Source organism: Trichechus manatus, unplaced genomic scaffold (genome assembly GCF_000243295.1).
Source record: "Trichechus manatus latirostris isolate Lorelei unplaced genomic scaffold, TriManLat1.0 scaffold00212, whole genome shotgun sequence".
In the NCBI taxonomy this organism is placed as follows: domain Eukaryota; kingdom Metazoa; phylum Chordata; class Mammalia; order Sirenia; family Trichechidae; genus Trichechus; species Trichechus manatus.
Window position 1 is genome coordinate 2,240,411 of NW_004444148.1, and position 19,836 is coordinate 2,260,246.

Below are 19,836 nucleotides of genomic sequence, written 5' to 3' on the forward strand. Positions count from 1 at the left end.
GACAAAGTAATCTAAATAAGAAGGTGGATAAACATTGAAATAAGAAAGATGAAAAGACAAGGTAGCGAATATGACCCCCTCCCCCGGCGACCACCACCACCACCACCACCACCACAGACATACACAAAGTAGCCAAGATGTTTCCTATATTTGTCAGCATTCTAAGTGGCAAGTTCATGGCCTGTGGCTATAAGGACTTCTCTTCAGAGAATTCTTGGTTAGATCCACTGCTAGCTGTCTACTGTTTATTTTCTTCACAAAAGAAATAATAAAACCTCTTTAATTCAGAAATGCCAATACTTAGACTTTTCAAAGCATATCTGGAACTATAATTTTATGTCATCCACTCTACAGTTCTGTGAAGGCAAGTACAATGATCTGAATTTAATAATTGAAGAAACTTGGAGCATGTAGAAGTTAAATGACTTAACTAATGTCACCTACTTCGTTACTTACATAGTTGTGATAAGAATCTGTGTCTCATCACTAATGCGAAAGGGAGATGAAAATTAGTGATATCTGGGATTCAGACTGGTTTCAACGTATTGCTATTGCAGCTTTATTCTTTCAGCATATACATGTTGAGTGTCTAATATATGCTAGGTACCCTGCTAGACACTAGAGATACCAATATGATTACATCAACCCTGTCCCTCAAAGAGCTTAAAGTCTAATGAGAAAGATAAGAAAAAGATAGTATAGTGTATTTTTTTTTTTGTTTATTTGCTTGTAACTCCTTTTTCTATCTGATTTAAAATACAACTGCATAAAGCAATAATTATAAAACTATGTTGATGGGCTTGTAATGTATAAAGATATAATCTATATGACAGTAATCACATAAAGGAGGGGGAGGGAATGAAGCTCTATAGGAGCAAAGTTTTTGTAAGCAATTGAAATTAGATTGATATTTATCTGAACCAGATTGTTATAAATTAAAATGTTAATTTAATCCCCAGGCCAACCACTAAGAAATAATTCAAAAATATAGTAAAAGAAACAACAAGAGAATTAAAATGGCACGCTAGAAAATATCTGTTTAATACAAAAGGTGATAGTAGTGGAGGAATTTACCAGTTGTCATCAAGTCAACTCCAACTCATAGTGAGTCCATGTGTGTCAGAGTAGAGCTGTCCTCCTTAGGGTTTTCGCTGGCGGATTTTTCAGAAATACATCACCAGACCTTTCTTCCGAGGTACCTCTGGGTGAACTCCAACCTCCAACCTTTTAGTTAGCTGAGCGAGTTAACCATTTGCACCACCCAGGGACCCCAGTGGAGGAATAGAGGAACCAAAAAGACGTAAGACATATAGAAAATAAATAGCAAAATAGCAGACATAAATCCTACCGTGTCCATAATTATGTTAAATTTAAATGGATTAAATACTCCAATAAAAAGATAGAGATTGACAGAACAGATTTAAAAAAAGAAAATGATTCCATTATATGTTGTCTATAAATGAGAAACTTTGTGTCAATAAGTAGATTGTAGAAGACATACAGTTGTTGCAAGGTTTATATATGTGTTTATGTATGTTTTATTTATTCCCTTAGATCCAGAATGACCTTAATCTCTCAGGTCTCCATATTTTTTATACTCACTGTTTTTCTTTCTCTCAAATATAAATTTTCCAGAGACATGGATCAAAGCAGTGAAGGAGGTATGAAAAAGATTAGCAGTGTGAATCTTGACAAACTTATAAGTGACTTCTCACAGATAGAAAAGGTATGCAAAGGTATCAAACAGCTGTAGTATATAAGGAAAAATGGAACAGATTTTTGCCAAGGGAAGGAGTTGGGAAGAAAGAGAAATGTACAATATAATGAGCAAGATAAAGATACTGAAAATGTATTTTGCTAAGCCCTTTCCCCCTTATTTTTAAAATTTGCATTTATTTAAAATCTATATAGTTTTATTATTTGTACTAATACTTCAAAATATTTCTGGGGCAAGGGGACACATAATTGATATACTTTGCTAAAGTTAAAGGCAAAATACAACTTAAATGCTCAGGATGTCCATAACTCAGGAATTGGTTTTGTTAAAAATTAAAGTAGACTCAATCTTTCAGTCTCTTACCATTATGACTAACTCTAACATTTTTATTTAGTCCTTCCTATTCTGTCTTTTCTCTTTCCCTTCTTTTTTCTAACAGCAGACCCATTTGAAGTCACATACACACACACACACACACACACACACACACACACACACACACAGACACTGGACAAATTGCATGGTACACCAAACCCACAAGTATATCTTGGGTTTCCAGCCTTCCCCCCTCCTCCTGGGAAAGGAGTAGGAATAGCTGTTGAGAAAAAAAGTAGGAAGATAAATTAGAGATTTGGGAATTGACTATGTGAAGTGAGGGTGGGAGGGGGAATAATACCTACCTCTACTTTTTCTCCTTATCTTATCATTCTTCTCTTTTATTTCTTTTCCTTTGCCATAGTAAAAGAATTTTCATGACAATGGGTATTTTGAGATAACAGTATGAGCATTTTTTTAAACAATAAACTTGTGTTTTATCAACCAAGTGATTCTTAATTATAATAAGAAAAGATGGCAATGGTAAAATTAGACTAAGAAAACTGTAAGGAAGGACTTCAGGAATAAGGCAATGGAACAAATCTGGATTAAAAAACAACAACAAACTTCTTCCTGTAAAATTTAATAAAATGAAATTAGAAGTTAATAAAGTAAAACAAGACAAAATTTAAAAGCTCATCAGCAGCTCTCAAAAAAGGAAACTCCCCACTCACCATGGTCTTTGAAAAGTGGCAACACCTACTCCCCAGAGGTAGTACCAGGAGGAAACATACTGGGAAAATTTCAGAACAATCTTATTAATACCTCACCCCCAATTTGGAAGAAAGGAAATTGAGAGGCAGCCTACATGAAATTACAGAGTAGAAGGTCTGTACCCCCATGCTAAATCATTAGAGAGGGAACAAGTGCTCTCCTGATTTACTATGTTGTTTATCCAGGCTGGAGGTATGGATATAAAAGAAAAAGAGCACAATCATGTCAAAACATGAGTTAATCATTTCTAACAATAAATAATAATTCAACAACAACAATTATTTTTAACCTGCAAAGTAACGTCAGAACCCTTGAGGTAGCCTGAGGATGAATAGACTGAGGGAAAGATCCATTCAAAGTCCTTCTCTCCAACTCTGGACAAATTACATGGTAGACCAAGCCAACACTGTGTCTTGGGTTTTTCCTTCCTCTACATAAGAGAGGAGTAGGAATAGCTGTTGAAAAAAGGTAGGTGGATAGAGTAGAGATTTGAGAAATGAGTCTGTAAAGCAAAGATTGAGGAGAGAATAATACCTAGGGATGACTGTTAGGAGGAAGAATACATGACTTCAATTTTGAAATGGGAGAATAATCTAAAACCTGAGCATAATTCCAAGAATTCTTGGAATTATGATATGTCCATAACTAGGTGAACTTTTAACAAAATTTCCAAAAGAAAAGGACATCATATCCGTTAGTCATGATGGCATAGAAGCCCCCATCTGCAATGACCATTCCTTTTTCCTACCCACTGACAGCTGAAAAGTAGACAAAACATAAAACAGCCATCAAACTGACATTCTTCAAGGAAGACAAACAGGTCTCAGGCAGTGTAGGAAGAAAGCAAAAGAAAATTTACTTACATAGTAGAGTACACAGAAGATCGGATAGAGCCGCCCATGTTAAATTCAATTTAGATGAAAGTACATGGCATAGCAAGGACACAAAAAACTATCACAAAAATGAAATTAAAAAAAAAAAGAACATAGCATGAAACACAGATGAAAAATCCACTCTGGTAAAAATTCTACCCCCCCCCCAAAAAAAAAAATAGAGAGTTTTTTCCGTAATAAATGGATTTGCTCTGGAGGAAGTAAAAGATATCATGAAACTGAACAATCAAAAGTAGAAGGATGACAAGGGAGCCTATGAATTTAAGAAAAACCATTGAGAGCCAAAATATCTTCATTCTAACAGATGGATTAGAATTAGTGAGAGCCATAATAAACCCAGGCTCCAGGATTGATGGAATACCAATTGAGATATTTTAACAAATGGATGCAGCACTGGAAGCACTCACTTGTCTATGGCAAGAAATCCAGAATACAGCTTCCTGGCCAACTGACTGGAAGAGATCCATATTTGTGCCCATTCCAAAGAAAAATGATCCAACAAAATGCGGAAATAATCAAACAATATCATTAATATCACACACAAGTAAAATTTTGCTGAAGATCATTCAAAAGCAGTTGCAGCAGTACATCGACAGGGAATTGCCAGAAATTCAAGTCGGATTCAGAAGAGGATGTGGAATGAGTGATTTCAGTGTTGATGTCAAATGGATCTTGGCTGAAAGCAGAGAATACCAGAAAGATGTTTACCTGTGTTTTATTGACTATGCAAAGGCATTTGATTACTGTGTGGATCATGACAAATTATGGATAACATTTCAAAGAAAGGGAATTCCAGAACACTTAATTGTGCTCCTGAGGTTCCTGTACATAGACCAAGAGGCAGTCATTTTAACAGAACAATGGGATACTGCATAGTTTAAAATCAGGAAAGATGTGCATCAGGGTTGTATCCTTTCACCATACCTATTCAATCTGTGTACTTAGCAAATCCGAGAAGCTGGACTATATGAAGAAGAATGGGGCATCAGGATTGGAGGAAGACTCATTAACAACCTGCAATATGCAGATGACACAACCTGGCTTGCAGAAAGTGAAGAAGACTTGAAGCACTTACTGATGAAGATCAAAGACTACAGCCTTCAGTGTGGATTGAACCTCAATATAAAGAACACAAAAGTCCTCGCAACTAGACCAATAAGCAACATCATGATAAACGAAGTAAAGAGTGAAGTTGTCAAGGATTTCGTTTTACTTGGATCCACAATCAATGCTCATGGAAGCAGCAGTCAAGAAATTAAACGACATATTGCATTGGGCAAATATGCTGCAAGAGACATCTTTAAAGTGTTGAAAGGCAAAGATGTCACTTTGAGGACTAAGGTGTACCTTACCAAACCCTGGTGATGTAGTGGTTAAGAGCTATGGATGCTAACGAAAAGGTTGGCAGTTTGAATCCACCAGGTGCTCCCTGGAAACCCTATGGGGCAGTTCTGCTCTGTCCTGTAGAGTCAATATGAGTCGGAATTGACTTGACGGCAACAGGTTACCCAAGCCATGGTATTTTCAGTCACCTCATATGTGCACGAAAGCTGGACAATAAATAAGGAAGACCGAAGAAGAATTGACACCTTTGAATTATGGTGTTGGTGAAGAATAGTGAATATACCATGGACTGCCAGAAGAGCAAACAAATTGTCTTGGAAGAAGTACAGCCAGAATGCTCCTTAGAAGCAAGGACAGCAAAACTTCACCTCACGTACTTTGGACATGTTACCAGAAGGGACTAGCCCTGGAGGAGGACATCATGCTTAGAAAAGTAGAGGGTCAGTGAAAAAGAGGAAGGCCCTCAATGAGATGGATTGACACAGTGGCTGCAACATTGAGCTCAAACCTAACGATTGTGAGGATGGTGCAGGACCAGGCAGTGTTTCATTCTGTTGTACATCGGGTTGCTATGTGTCAGAACTAACTCAAGAGCACCTAACAACAACAAAATAATAAACCCAACCAGAAGCTAAATGAGTAACATGAAAGGAAAGTTTGCTGTACACAGAAAATGCGAAGGAAAAATACAAAGATTAAATGGCACAGAAATAATACATATGGAGAGTAGAGAACAATAATACAGATAATAGGTGTCCATGAGATGAAAATTTCAATGTATAGTCAGAAAAAAAATATCAAAGATATACCAAAGAAAATTCCTCTGATATGAACTACATAAGAAGTGGAAAGTTACACTCTGTTCAGTGGAAAATGGATTCCAATGATCGACAGTGAGGCATATCTAGGTTAAAAAAAAAGAAAAATCATTCCTCCAAAGTCACCTCTGAAAGGAAAATCAGGCTGGCCTTTTACTCCTTTATGGCATATTTCAGTATCACAAGTCAGAGGAACAGTGGCTACAGAACCCTCAGGAGGAAAAGTATGATCTAAGAATTATATATCCAGTTAAGCTTTTAAGTTAAAGTAAAAAAGCAATAGAAGGGCATTCTCAAATATTCAACCACTTGGGAGTATAGTACCCAACAATATACTGTTTTCTTAGTTCTGTGTTCTCCCTTCTTATCTCTTTTGTTGTTTTATCATCTCACCTTTGATTTCTTGTTTAATTGATTTCATGATCTCTTTAATTATTCTAGAGTGTAAAAAAGTATCACTACTAGCTTTCCAGTTAGAATTCAGGAAAAAGTTAAGGAGGTCCACTTTCACTATCATTATTTAACATTGTCCTAGAAGTAATAATCCATGAAAAGAAAAAAAAGAAATAAGAAGCACTGTTGGTGAGAGGAGAATTGGTGGAAAGTTTCTGAGATTAATTTTATTAAAATTTTTAAATGAAAAGTTTTAGATCTAATAATGGTATTGTGATCATATTTTTTTAGTCTTATTTCTTACAGATATATATGGACATATTTACCAATGTAACCATATTATGTCAGGGAATTGATCTGAAATAAATTCAGTTGTCAGGATAAGGTAGTAGGTAGGGATATAGATGAAACAAGACTGGTCATGAATTGATGATCGTTGAAGCTGTTTGAAGGGTACATGAGGACTTATAATACGATTCTCTCCTGTATATATGTTTGACATTTTCTATAACAAAAAATTAATGTTTTTTGATCCTCCATTTGTGTTTCCTATAGATATATTCTCAAAGTTACCAAAGAGATATGTTCAAGAATGTTTATTCAGTGGCTGTAATAGCAAAAAAGTGGGGGAAAAAAACCCCGACAAATTTACCTTAATAGGAAACTAGTTAAATAAATTATATTCATATAATGAAACTCAATGCAGCTATTAAAAGAATAAGGTAGAACTATATGTGCCTATGGGGCCCTGGTGGCGTAGTGGTTAAGAGCTACGGCTGCTAACCAAATGATCAGCAGTTCGAATCCACCAGCCACTCCTTGGAAACTCTATAGGGCAGTTCTACTCTGTCCTGTAGGGTTGCTGTGAATTGGAATCGACTTCAGGGCAATGGGTTTGGTTTGGTATATGTGCTTATAAGACATCATCTCCCAGATAATAATACTAAGTGTAACAGCCAAGGGGCAAAACCGAGTATAATATGATTTCATTCTGTAGTTGTACAGACAAAAATGTTTTGGAAACACACATAGGAAATCATCAGCCATGGGACTGAGGATTGGACAGTTGGAAAGAAGGGGTTTCAGGTTACATCATATTTTCACTTTTATAACTGACAGTCTATTTTAATATTTTTCCATGTTACTTTTAAAAATAAAAATAAGGTAAGAAGCTGGCTTATTTAAAATATATGTCAAACTTAATTATTAGACTTTCAGATATTAAGTAGTTGATGTTTTCATTAGTCTTTATATCCTTAGATAAAAGAATCAAAATAGTTGCATTGGTTTGATAATAATTTATATTCTCTTTCTTCCACAGAAAATAATAGAAACCAGTGGAAAGAACAATATATTGGATATTCAGTTGGAAAAGACTAACTGTTTATTGAAAGTAATGCAAACAAAGGAGGTCTCAATTAAAGAAGGTTAGTTCTTTGCTGCCTGAGGAAAGAATATTTCTTATGAGAGTTCTTTTTAGTACAATAGTGATTAACAGTACACCGTATATTTATAAAGTGCTTTAAATTCACATAGAGCTTTTGAGAATATCATTTCACTAGTATATCATAAATGATGAATAGGACTGGTTTTATTACCCTACCTTAATTAAGAAGCCTAGAGAGAAGTTAAATGACCTGTCCTCAGCTAATAAATGGCAAGCGCAAGGCTCAATCCAAGCCTTAAAACCCGGAAAAAAAAATAGAGTTGAGTTATTACCTCACGATTACACCAAAAGAAACTTCAAAGGGGTCAAGAATTTAATGTTAAAAAGAAATCACATACATATATAGTCCCTTGCTCTGTCAACTAAGAGAGCCCAGAAGAAACAACTTTCTAGTAGCAAAGAGCACACCAAATGCCCAGATCTTGATTTCTAATACTACTCTTATAAAACAAACCAAGACTCCTTAGAGAAATGACTGACTCCAGCACTTAGACAGGAAATATACAAGAAGCGCCTGGAGCAGCTTGTAGTGCCAGAAGGTGAGGAAGTATTTGAAAAAAAAGAAGAAGAAGGGGGAAAAAACACAACGAAGAGACAGATGCCAAGTGAAAGAGCTCCCAATGACCAAAGCTGGAATATTCTGAATAAGAAAGTCAATATACACCCCATCTGGAGCAAAGGAGAATGAAGAAAACCAAAAAACACAAGGGAAAGATTAGTCCAAAGGACTAATCGACCACAAGTGCCACAACCTCTACCAGACTGAGTCCAGAACAACTAGATGGTGCCTGGCTACCACTACTAACTGATCTGATGAGATCACAGTAGAGGGTCCTGGACAGAGCAGGAGAAAAGTGTACAACAAAATTTAAACTCACAAAAAAGACCAGACTTACTGCTCTAACAGAGACTGGAGAAACCCCAAGAATATGGCCCCTGGACACCCTTTTAACTCAGTACTGAAGTCACTCCTGAAGTTCACCCTTCATCCAAAGATTAGACAGGCCTATAAAACAAACAATAACATGTGTAATTCAACCATGTATATAAGACTAAATGGGCACACCAGCCCAAAAGCAAAGACGAGAAGGCAGGAAGTGACAGGAAAGCTGAAAAAATGGGAATGGGAACCTGAGGTCGATAAGGGGAGAATGTTGACACATCGTAGAGTTGGCACCAATGTCACAAAACAATTTGTGTATTAATTGTTTAATGGGAAGGTGTATCTGGGAACTTTCTGTACTATCTTTGCAATTTTTCTGTACATCTAAAACCGTTCTAAAAGTAACATCCATTAATGGTCAAAAAAAGATACCACAAAAATACTAGAAGAAAATATAGTTTCTTTCTTTTTTTATTTCTGTAGAATGGAGAAGCTTCACGCAACACCTAGAAGTCATAAAGGAAAGGATTTATGGGTTTGACTTATAATGATGAAAAAAATTCTACAGGGAAAAAAATTACATAAACCAAGTAAAAAATCAAAAATGTTTGTGACTTATAATCCAGACAAGTTAATGAGAAAAAGACTAGTACAAATAGAAAAATTGGGAAAGGACATGATCACAGAAAATGAAAATCAAATGACTCAAACTTATGAAAAGTTTGAACTCTCTCATAATTAAAAAATTGTACATGAAATAACATTTTCTACATCAGAAAGACAATGATCAAAAAGTTTAATAGCATACTCTGTTGACAAGGATATAGAACAATCATTCTCATATATTGCTAGTTAGAAGGTAAAACCTAAGTGGAAAATAACTTGGCAATATCTATCAAAACTAAAAATGCACATACCCTTTGACAAGGCAATTACATTTCTAGGAATTTGTCTAAAGATACACTTTCATGTATGCACACTGATGAATATATTCGTTGCTACATTGTTTGTAAAGAATAAAAAGGGAAACTAAACTGTCCATCAGTGGAGAGGGATATATAAATTATGGTAGATACATGTAATATACTATGCAGCTGATAAAAAATGAAATAGCTTTATATGATACAGAATAATCTCCAAGATATAGTAAGTAAAAATAGCAACATATAGAACAGTATGCTATCATTTTTATTTAAATATCTTTTACCCATACACGTATACAAAAATACATTAGTTACATTAATGATCTAATACTGTATATGTCAGTATACTGGTAACAGTGCATGCCTTGAAGGGGGGAAACTGGTTATTTGAGGGCAGAGATTGCAGAAAGATCTGCTTCTCACTAGTGTATCATGTGTGTTATGTGTGTATACACTTGTATACATCTGTATCAAATACATTATTTGAAAAAATAAATACTTTTTTTAAATTCTATTTTAACTCTAATAGCCTTTCCACCGAGTAGTACACAGCAGTAAAAGAATGAGTGAAAATGACAACTTATAGAGCCAAGTGTGTATTAATTCACTTAGGGAGGAGAACAGACTACACATATGATTGGCTTTATTCAACAGTAAAGAATAGTATCTGGGCATTTTATTTTCTACATTTGGTGCTATTAGATAAAGAATTCCTTTGCCAGTTCAAGATAGTAATTAGTATTGAGGACCAAGAACTGTAGAAAAATACTTACATAATCACATTTAATATTCCCAGCTACTGTATGAACTAGATATTAATGCCTAAATTGCTAGTTAATGATAGTTTAAAATTGAACTTAAAATTATCATTTATGTACTAAATTATATACTATAAGAAATAGCTTAATATTCTGAGCTTTAGTTTTTAGGAAGAATTTGATGAAATAGTATCCTTCAAATTACATTGTAAAGTTCAGCAGAAAAGATAATATGGGTTAAGGTTTACAAAGAGAACTAAAAGCCACTATCCTAAAATAATGATATTCTACTTTAGGAAGAATTCCTTATTCAGTCAGTTTCCATTGTGGAAAAAAAAAAGGTATTGAGAGCCACCTTGTGTTCAAATTTTAAAAATACATATTTTTAAAACATGCAGTATACTGTACCCAGTTTCTCCGGTTCTTTTTTCAGTTTTCTGATTACTGAAGTTGAATCACTGTACCGTCAGATACCTATTTCATGAGTTTCTGTATCCATGACTTTAGACGGCACAAAGACAAATATTGGCAAAGTCTGTGCCTCCTTAGTCTTGAATTCTAGCAGCTAACATATTAACTAACATGAAGTAGGTTCTCTGCTAATGTCTATCATATGTAACTTAACTATCAGTTCATTATTATGAAATAGCAAAAGAAAAAATGGAAGATGATGGGAACTTTGTCCAAGTGGGTGATGTAGGAATGGGGGTTGGAGGTGCAGGAGGTAAAGAACCACAATAGCAGAGCGTTATGTCTGCATAAAGCTTTTAACCTCTGCAAAATACTTTCATCTCTATTAGAGAAGTTTGAAAAAGTACGTGGTGACTGAGTGAAGCATACACAGTATCCTGGTAATAGTGCATGCCTTATAGGGAGGGAAACTGGTTATTTTGGGGCAGAGATTGGAGGGAGATCCACTTTTCACTTACTTGTGTATCATGTTTGTATATACATGTATAAATGTGTATTGAACATACTATTTGAAAAAATAAACACTTTTTTAAAAAACACAATTCTATTTATTCTAAATATAATGGCCTTTCCCCTGAGTAATACAGACACCACCATGTGACTGTCAGTTTGTTGTACCGTGGTGGTTTGCGTGTTGCTGTGATACTGGAAGCTTTGCCACTGGTATTTCAAACACCAGCAGGGTCACCCTCAGTGGATAGGTTTCAGCTGAGATTCCAGACTAAGAGTAGGAAGAAGGACCTCACAGTCTATTTCTGAAAAAATTGACCAGTGAAAATCTTACGAAATAAGTGGAACATTGTCTGGTACAGTGCCAGAAGATGAACCCCTCAGGTTGAAAGGTGCTCAAAATATCACTGGGGAAGAGCTGCCTTCTCAAAGTAGAGTCGACCTTAATGACGTGGATAGAGTCAAGCTTTCAGGACCTTCATTTGCTGATGTGGCACGACTCAAAATAAGAAGAAACAGCTGCAAACATCCAGTAATAATTGGTACATGGAATGTACGAAGTATGAATCTAGGAAAATTGAAAGTTGTCAAAAATGAAATGGAACACATAAACATCAATATCCTAGGCATCAGTGAGCTGAAATGGACTGATATTGGCCATTTTGAATCAGACAATCATATGATCTACTATGCCGGAATGACAAATTGAAGAGGAATGACGTCAGGTTCATCTTCAAAAAGAGCATTTCAACATCTATCCTGAAGTTCAATACTGTCAGTGATATGATAATGTCCATAGGCCTACAAGGAAGACCAGTTAATATGACTATTATACAAATTTGCATACCAACCACTAAGGCCAAAGATGAAGACACTGAAGATTTTTACCTACTTCTGTGGTCTGAAATGATCAAACATGAAATCAAAAGGCGTTGATAATTACTGGTGATTGGAATGTGAAAGTTGGAAACAGAGGATTGATAGTTGGAAAATATGGCCATGGTGATAGAAATGATGCCAGGGATCACATGATAGAATTTTGCAAGACCAGCAACTTCTTCATTGCAAATACCTTTTTTCACCAACATAAATGGTGACTATACACATGGACCGAGCCAGATGGAATACACAGGAATCAAATCAACTACATCTGTGGAAAGAGACAATGGAAAAGCTCAATATCAGTCCAAACAAGGCCAGGGACCGACTGTGGAACAGATCATCAGTTGCTCATATGCAAGTTCAAGTTGAAGTTGAAGACAATTAGAAGTCCACGAGAGCCAAAGTATGACCTTGAGTGTGTCCCATCTGAATTTAGAGACCATCTCAAGAATAGATTTGATGCCAATGTGTCTATAAATTTTTGTACGAGAAACTAACTTGAGCTGCAAACTTTCACCTAAAGCACAATTTAAAAAAAAAAAGCAACAACACCAAAAAGAATACATTTGACGCATTGAACACTAATGACCAAAGACCAGACGAGTTGTGGAATGATGTCAGGGACATCATACATGAAGAAAGCAAGAGGTCATTAAAAAGACAGGAAAGAAAGAAAAAAAAATGGATGTCAGAAGAGACTCTGAAAGTTGCTCTTGAACATAAAGTAGCTAAAGTGAAAGGAAGAAATGATGAAGTAAAAGAACTGAACAAGATTTCAAAGGTTGACTCTAGAAGACAAAGTAAAGTGTTATCATGAAATGTGCAAAGATCTGGAGATAAAAACCAAAGGGGAAGAATACTCTTGGCATTTCTCAAGCTGAGACAACTGAAGAAGAAAATTCACACCTTGAGTTGCAGTATTGAAGGATTCTATGGGGAAAATATTAAATGACACAGAAAGCATCAAAAAAAGATGGAGTCACTGTACCAAAAGGAATTGGTCGACATTCAGCCATTTCAGGAGGTAGCATATGATCAAGAACCGATGGTACTGAAGGAAGAGGTCCAAGATACATAAAGGCATTGGTGAAAAACTACACTCCAGGAATTGATGGAACACCAATTGAGATGTTTCAACAAACGGATACAGTGCTGGAAGCACCCACTCGCCTGTGCCAAGAAGTTTGGAAGACAGCTACTTGGCCAACCGACTGGAAGAGATCCATATTTGTACCCATTCCAAAGAAAGGTGATCCAACAGAATGCAGAAATTATCTAACAACATCATAATATCACACACAAGTAAAATTTTCCTGAAGATCAATCAAAAGCAGTTGCAGCAGTACATCGACAGGGAACTGCCAGAAATTCAAGCTGGATTCAGAAGAGGATGTGGAACCAGGGATATCATTGCTGATGTCAGATGGATCGTGACTGAAAGCAGAGAATACCACTGTGCAAAGGCCTTCAACTGTCTGGATCATAAAAAATTATGGATAACATTTTGAAGAATGAGAATTCAAGAACACTTAATTGTGCTCATGAGAAACCAAGAGGCAGTCATTTGAACAGAACAAGGGGACACTCTGTGGTTTGAAGTCAGGAAAGGTGTGCATCAGGGTTCTATCCTTTCACCATACTTATTCAATCTATATGATGAGCAAAACATCCTAGAAGCTGGACTATATGAGGAAGAATGTGGCATCAAGATTGGAGGAACACTCATTAACAACCTGCGATATGCAGATGACACAACCTTGCTCGCTGAAAGTGAAGAGGACTTGAAGCACTTACTAATGAAAATCAAAGACCACAGCCTTCAGTATGGGTTACACCTCAACATAAAGAAAACAAAAATCCTCACAACTGGACCAATAAGCAACATCATGATAAACAGAGTAAAGACTGAAGTTGTCAAGGATTTAATTTTACTTGGACCCACAGTCAACACCAATGGAAACAGCAGTCAAGAAATTGATGCATTGCATTGGGCAAATCTGCTGTAAAAGACCTCTTTAAAGTGGTCTTTTTAAAAAGCAAAGATGTCACTTTAAGGACTAAGGCATGCCTGACCCAAGTCATGGTGTTTTCAGTTGCCTCATGTGCATGTGAAAGCTGGACAGTGAATAAGGAAGACTGAAGAAGAACTGATGCCTTTGATTAATGGTGGTGGAGAAGAATATTGAATATACCATGGGCTGCCAGAAGAATGAAGAAATCTGTCTTGGAAGAAGTACAGCCAGAATGCTCATTAGAAGCAATTCTCGTTAGAAGCAAGGATGGCAAAACTATATCTCACATACTTTAGACATGTTATCAGGAGGGCCCAGTCCATGGAGGAGGACATCATGCTTGGTAAAGTAGAAGGTCAGAGAAAAAGAGGAAGACACTCAATGAGATGGATTGACACGTGGCTGCAACAGTGGGCTCAAACATAGCAATGATTGTGAGGATGGCACAGGACTGGGCAATGTTTCATTCTCTTGTACATGTGGTTGCTATAAGTTGGAAACGACGTGACAGCACCTAACAGCAACAATACACAGCAGTAAAAGAACAAGTGAAAATGACACCTTATAGAGCCAAGTGTGTGTTAATTCACTTAGGGAGGAGAACAGACTACACATATGATTGGATTTATCCAATCCTTGGGGAAATATCAGATGGTGAATTAAGAGCACGGAGTTTGGAATGAGAAATACTTATGTTCAAGCTCAGGCTTTCTATTTTCTAACTGTGGAATCTTGGGCAAGTGACTGAACCTCTAGGGATAACTTCCTCCCTTCGTAAAATCCAGATAAGAAAACCTACTTTGTTAAACCAGGCTCATAAAGGTGAAATTGCCCTCTAATTGAAAGGTGAAAAGTTTTGCGTTCATCCCTCACGTTATTGGTTTTTTCATTGATTCAATAAAACTATTGACCATCTATGAAACAGTTGCCATGTTGGATGTGGGGTATATCAAAATAAATAAGATGTGACTTTTACCTGAAAGAGTTCACTGTCTAGTGGCAGACACTACAAATAACTATAGTGCAATATGATGAGTAGAGAAAAGAGGTATGTACAAATTGTTGAGGAACAGAGGAGAGAAAATAATAACAACCACAATAATAACAATGTTAAACACTTGTGAGTGTATTTAGACAATATATTTTCTCATTTGCATGGCAGAATAGTCTTATAAGTGAGATAGAGTATTAATTATACTTTTATTTTGCAGATGAAGACTATAAAGCTCAAATAGCTTAAGTAGCTCACCTGGAGTCTCATAGCTAGAAAGTGAAAAGAGGGCAACTCTAACCCAGCTCTTCTGACTCTAAATTCAGTGGTTTCATCAGCATATGCTACAATTCCTGAGGGAATATCCGGATGGTGAATTAAGAGCACAGAGTTTGGAATGAGAAATATTTATGTTCAAGCCCAAGCTTTCTATGTTCTAACTGTGGAATCTCGGGCAAGTGACTGAACCTCTAGGGATGACTTTCTCCCTTAGTGAAATTCAAATAAGAAAACCTACTTTGTTAAACCAGGCTCATAAAGGTGAAATTGCCCTTAAACTTTAAACTTTTTTAAAACATTGGAAGTTATTCTTTTATGAAGTTTTCATCATTATATATTTAGCTAGTGAAATTATAAACTGAAGCTAGTGCAGCTTGTTCTTCTTTACCTTATACTAAAAAAGGGATAGCAATCCTTATCACAAAGTATTTCTCTGGTTCTGTTCTCACTAGATAACTAAGACAGGTACATACTAGTATTTGTCCCATTTGACATATGAGGAAACTGAGACACAGTAGGTTCAATATATTGCCCAAGGCACACTTCAAGTGGAGAACTAGGACTTTATCTAGCACTAAAGCCTGTGATTCTCTGTCCAAGGACTCCAATCTGCTCAAATTTCTTTGAAGCAGTGCTCCTGTGCTGGACTTCTTGGTAGTAGCAAAGTAGTTAGAATCATAGGCTTTAATGCTAGATAAAGTTCTAGCTCTGCCACTTTTAAGTGTGACCTTGGGCAATTTACAGAAGTTTCTGTGACTCAGTTTCCTCATATGTAAAATGAGACAAATACTAGTATGTACCTGACTTGGTTATCTAGTGCTGCTATAACAGAAATACCATAAGTGAGTGGCTTTAAAAAACAGAAATTTATTTTCCAACAGTTTAGGAGGCTAGAAGTCCAGATTCAGGCCACCAACTCTAGGGGAAAGTGCTCTCTGTCACCTCTGGAGGAAGATCCTTGTTTCCTTCAGCTTCTGTAGCCCCGGCGTGCCTCGATTCCTTGTTGATTTTCACATGGCATCTATCTTCCCTCCATTTGTGCTTGCTTATCTCTGTCTGTGCTGCTCCTTGTAACTCAGAAGTGATTAAGTTTAGGACACACCTTATCCTGATATAGCCTCATTAACGTAACAAAGAAAACTCTATTTCTAAATGGGATTACATCCACAGGTATAGGGGTTAGGATTCCAACACATATTTTGGGGAGACACAATTCAATCTATGACAGTACCTCATAAGGTTGTTAGAAGGGTTAAATGATTTAATATTTGCAAGGCACTTAGAATAGCACTGTAAATACATGACATTATTTTTAGGCCAGAGCTTCTCCACTTTCCCTATTACTGCTTCAGCTTACTGTGATATCACCTGTCTACCCATCAATCACTCAACAGATAATTGTGGAGTGCCTACTATGAACCACAACTGTTCTAGGTGCCAGGGAGAAATGGTAAACAAAATAGATAATAGTCCCTGCTGTTGTGGAGCTTATAACTAAGTGGACTGCTAAAAGTCACAGACATTTCCATCACAGTTGCTATCCATCTAAAGTATGACTGGTGCTGGTGGTAACCAAGAGTATAATCAAGACTTAGATGACACATGTCAGGGCACTAGTATTTGGAATGAAGCTTCTGTCTCCTATTAGGGCAGAATCTATTGGCACCAAAACTGCTGTTGCCTTGTAACACCACTCATTAAGTTTTTACTCCTTTTATTGCTACTCCCTTGCCCTAGGATTTAAGCATGAGTACAAGAGGGCAGGATGGAGGACAGAGAGTTAAAAAAAAAAAAAAAAAAGCATTACCTTATACCAAATTATACCTTTTCACCAGCCCTAGCCCTTTATTTTTCAACGACTCTTAGGTGTCTTGACTTTCTTTCCTTCGGGTTGTTCTTTAATGGAAGACTTGCATGAATATACTCCTTGTAGTTCCCCAGTCATGTCCAGGCATGCCTTACTTCTAGGACAGATATTGCTAAGGCACATGGGGAGGACCCCTGCTGTCTTAGTCATCTAGTGCTGCTATAACAGAAATACCTCAAGTGGATGGCTTTAACAAACAAATTTATTCTCTCACAGTCTAGTAGGCTAGAAGTCCAAATTCAGGACACCAGCTCCAGGGGAAGGTTTTCTTTCTGTGTCATTTTTGGGGGAATGTCCTTGTCATCAGTCTTTCCCTGGTCTAGGAGCTTCTCAGTGCAGGGACCCCAGGTCCAAAGAACACACTTTGCCCCTGGCACTACTTTCTTGGTGGGGAGGTCCCCCTGCCTCTCTGCTTGCTTGTCTCTTTTATATCTCAAAAGATTTTGACTCAAGATACAACCTAATCTTATAGATTGAGTCCTGCCTCATTAACATAACTGCCTCTAATCCTGCCTCATTAACATCATAGAGGTAGGATTTAACACATAGGAAAATCATATCAGATGACAAAATGATGGACAGTCGCACAGTACTGGGAATGATGGCCTAGCCAGGTTGAGACACATTTTAGGGGGACACAATTCAATCCATAACACCTACTATACTGAATGTATTGTGCCTTAGAAACTCATTACTAAATTCTGGAATACATATTAGATAAAAGCTGATTAAAAAGTGTTTAGTATGTAGTTTACTTTCATATGCCTGGTTTCTTCAGTAAGATTTCATATTTATAATTAAATATTATTGAAAGTAGTTCAACTCTGAGAAAAAATTCAAAATGAAAGCAAAGGATTTTCAAATGAATGTGTTATCTTTTATATTTTAGAATGTGCTACTCTTCATAATATGATAAAAGGACTACAGCAGACTATTGGATATCAGCATAATTTGAAAGGTAAGTTAGGATAAAATTGCAGAATGTAATCTAAAAAGGTATGGTTTATTTGAGCACTTTTCAGAATACAGAGTTTTTACATCATTAATAGTAAATGCTTTTTAATTTGATCTTATTAAATTCATCAGCTAAGGGCAGGACTCCTTACTACGTAATAAAACTATCCTAAATGGATATGAAATAAATGCTGTGCTGAACAGAATCACTCAGTCTTATTCTATCTGACAGAGTCATCAGGGCTATTTGACAATGTAAGTGTCTTCTAATACCACTCCTATACTTGCTTCATCATCACTCAAGAAAAGCTTTTAGGGGAAATAAATGGGAAAAAAGAACTAGTAGAATTTATTAAGAAAAGATAAATCTCAGGAAATTATAAAGGCAATAAGAAATAACAGAGGGCAGGACCAAGATTTCGGAGTAGTCAAACACTTCCGGTGGACACTCTTAGAACAAAGACCCAAAAAAACAAGTGAATCGATTATATATGATAATCTAAGAGCCCTGAACATCAAAGGCAAAGTTGAGGAACTGGACTGAGTGGCAGGGGGAGGGAGAGATGGTTCAGAAGCAACGAGGAGTTCCCAGCTCTGACCTGGCCAGAGCCTGAGCCCTTCAGGCCTGATCAGCTCGTGGGTGAGTGGTGAGGTAGGCATGCTGCAGCACCCGGGAGGCATTTTCCACACTGGCAGAGACCCAGTGGCAGAGAGTCTACTCAGTCACCCAGAACCAGTGAGAAGCAGCCCTCAATTGGTGAAAGATAAGTACTTGTGTGGTCCGGCCTACCGCGCGGATCAAAAACACCTCCCTTAGGGAAAAACCTCTCTCCCATTTACCTCCCTGCTCCCTACTCTGCACTGGGTCCCCCACCAGCTTCAGCGATTGCTGAGTCCCCCGGGCCAGAAGTAGGATCTGTCACATGCCCAGAGCCATTCTCCCGGCCTTGGAGAGTGAACAAATTAACAAACGGGAAAAAATAAACTGCTGGCTCCCCTAAGCCAGGAATTCAGGGTAGGCACAGCTCCTTTGCCTAGACACAGGCGTAAGGGATCCACGGACTTTGAGTGCATCTCCCCCTGCATAGACTTGTGTGGGTCCATTTCAGCAGCCCACGCCCTCATTACTACAGTACAACAGGGTATATACCTGAAGTCTAACTTCAACTGTTTCAGCTGTGAAGTGGCAGGTTCATAACATTTGACACTACCCTTTAAGCAGACTCTTCACCTACCCACATCAGGGGCCTGCGGACTGGGGACTCCACCCACGCCACCTAGCCACCTGTGATAGGGGCCCAACAATAAGAGATGCCCCCCCAGTCCTTACAGCCAACAGCATCGGGTGCTCATAGTCCGGCTGCAAAACCTACCCACCTACGCACTCTAGGGAACAGGGAAACACCTTCCTCCTGGACACTCAGGGGTGGCTGTCAGCCCCCTGCCTTGCTCAGAGTGTATCCCCCTACTGCAGCTAGATGCCTGTGCCTACACCAATCACCCATGCCTGTCTAGGACTGTAGATGAGAGCCTGCACCACACACATGGTGGCTATCTACCTGGGCACCTGAGCTGAATCCATACAGGAGGAGTGGGCGGACTCCTGAGCACACATATCTAGTAACAGATCTAACCACCTGGTGACAGGACATTAGAGCTTCAAAG

The 19,836-nt window shown here is 37.4% G+C and overlaps 1 protein-coding gene across 1 annotated transcript in view; it reads left to right on the forward strand.

Moving 5' to 3' along the window:
- The first annotated feature begins 1,639 nt into the window (after window positions 1-1,639).
- The window catches only part of CCDC152 (coiled-coil domain containing 152), a 55,542-nt gene continuing 37,345 nt past the window's right edge, over window positions 1,640-19,836 (forward strand). The window contains exons 1-3 of the mRNA XM_023742502.1: window positions 1,640-1,726; window positions 7,576-7,681; window positions 18,107-18,175. Of these exons, the coding sequence (XP_023598270.1) occupies window positions 1,640-1,726; window positions 7,576-7,681; window positions 18,107-18,175 (262 nt within the window). The remainder of the gene's footprint in view (window positions 1,727-7,575; window positions 7,682-18,106; window positions 18,176-19,836) is intronic.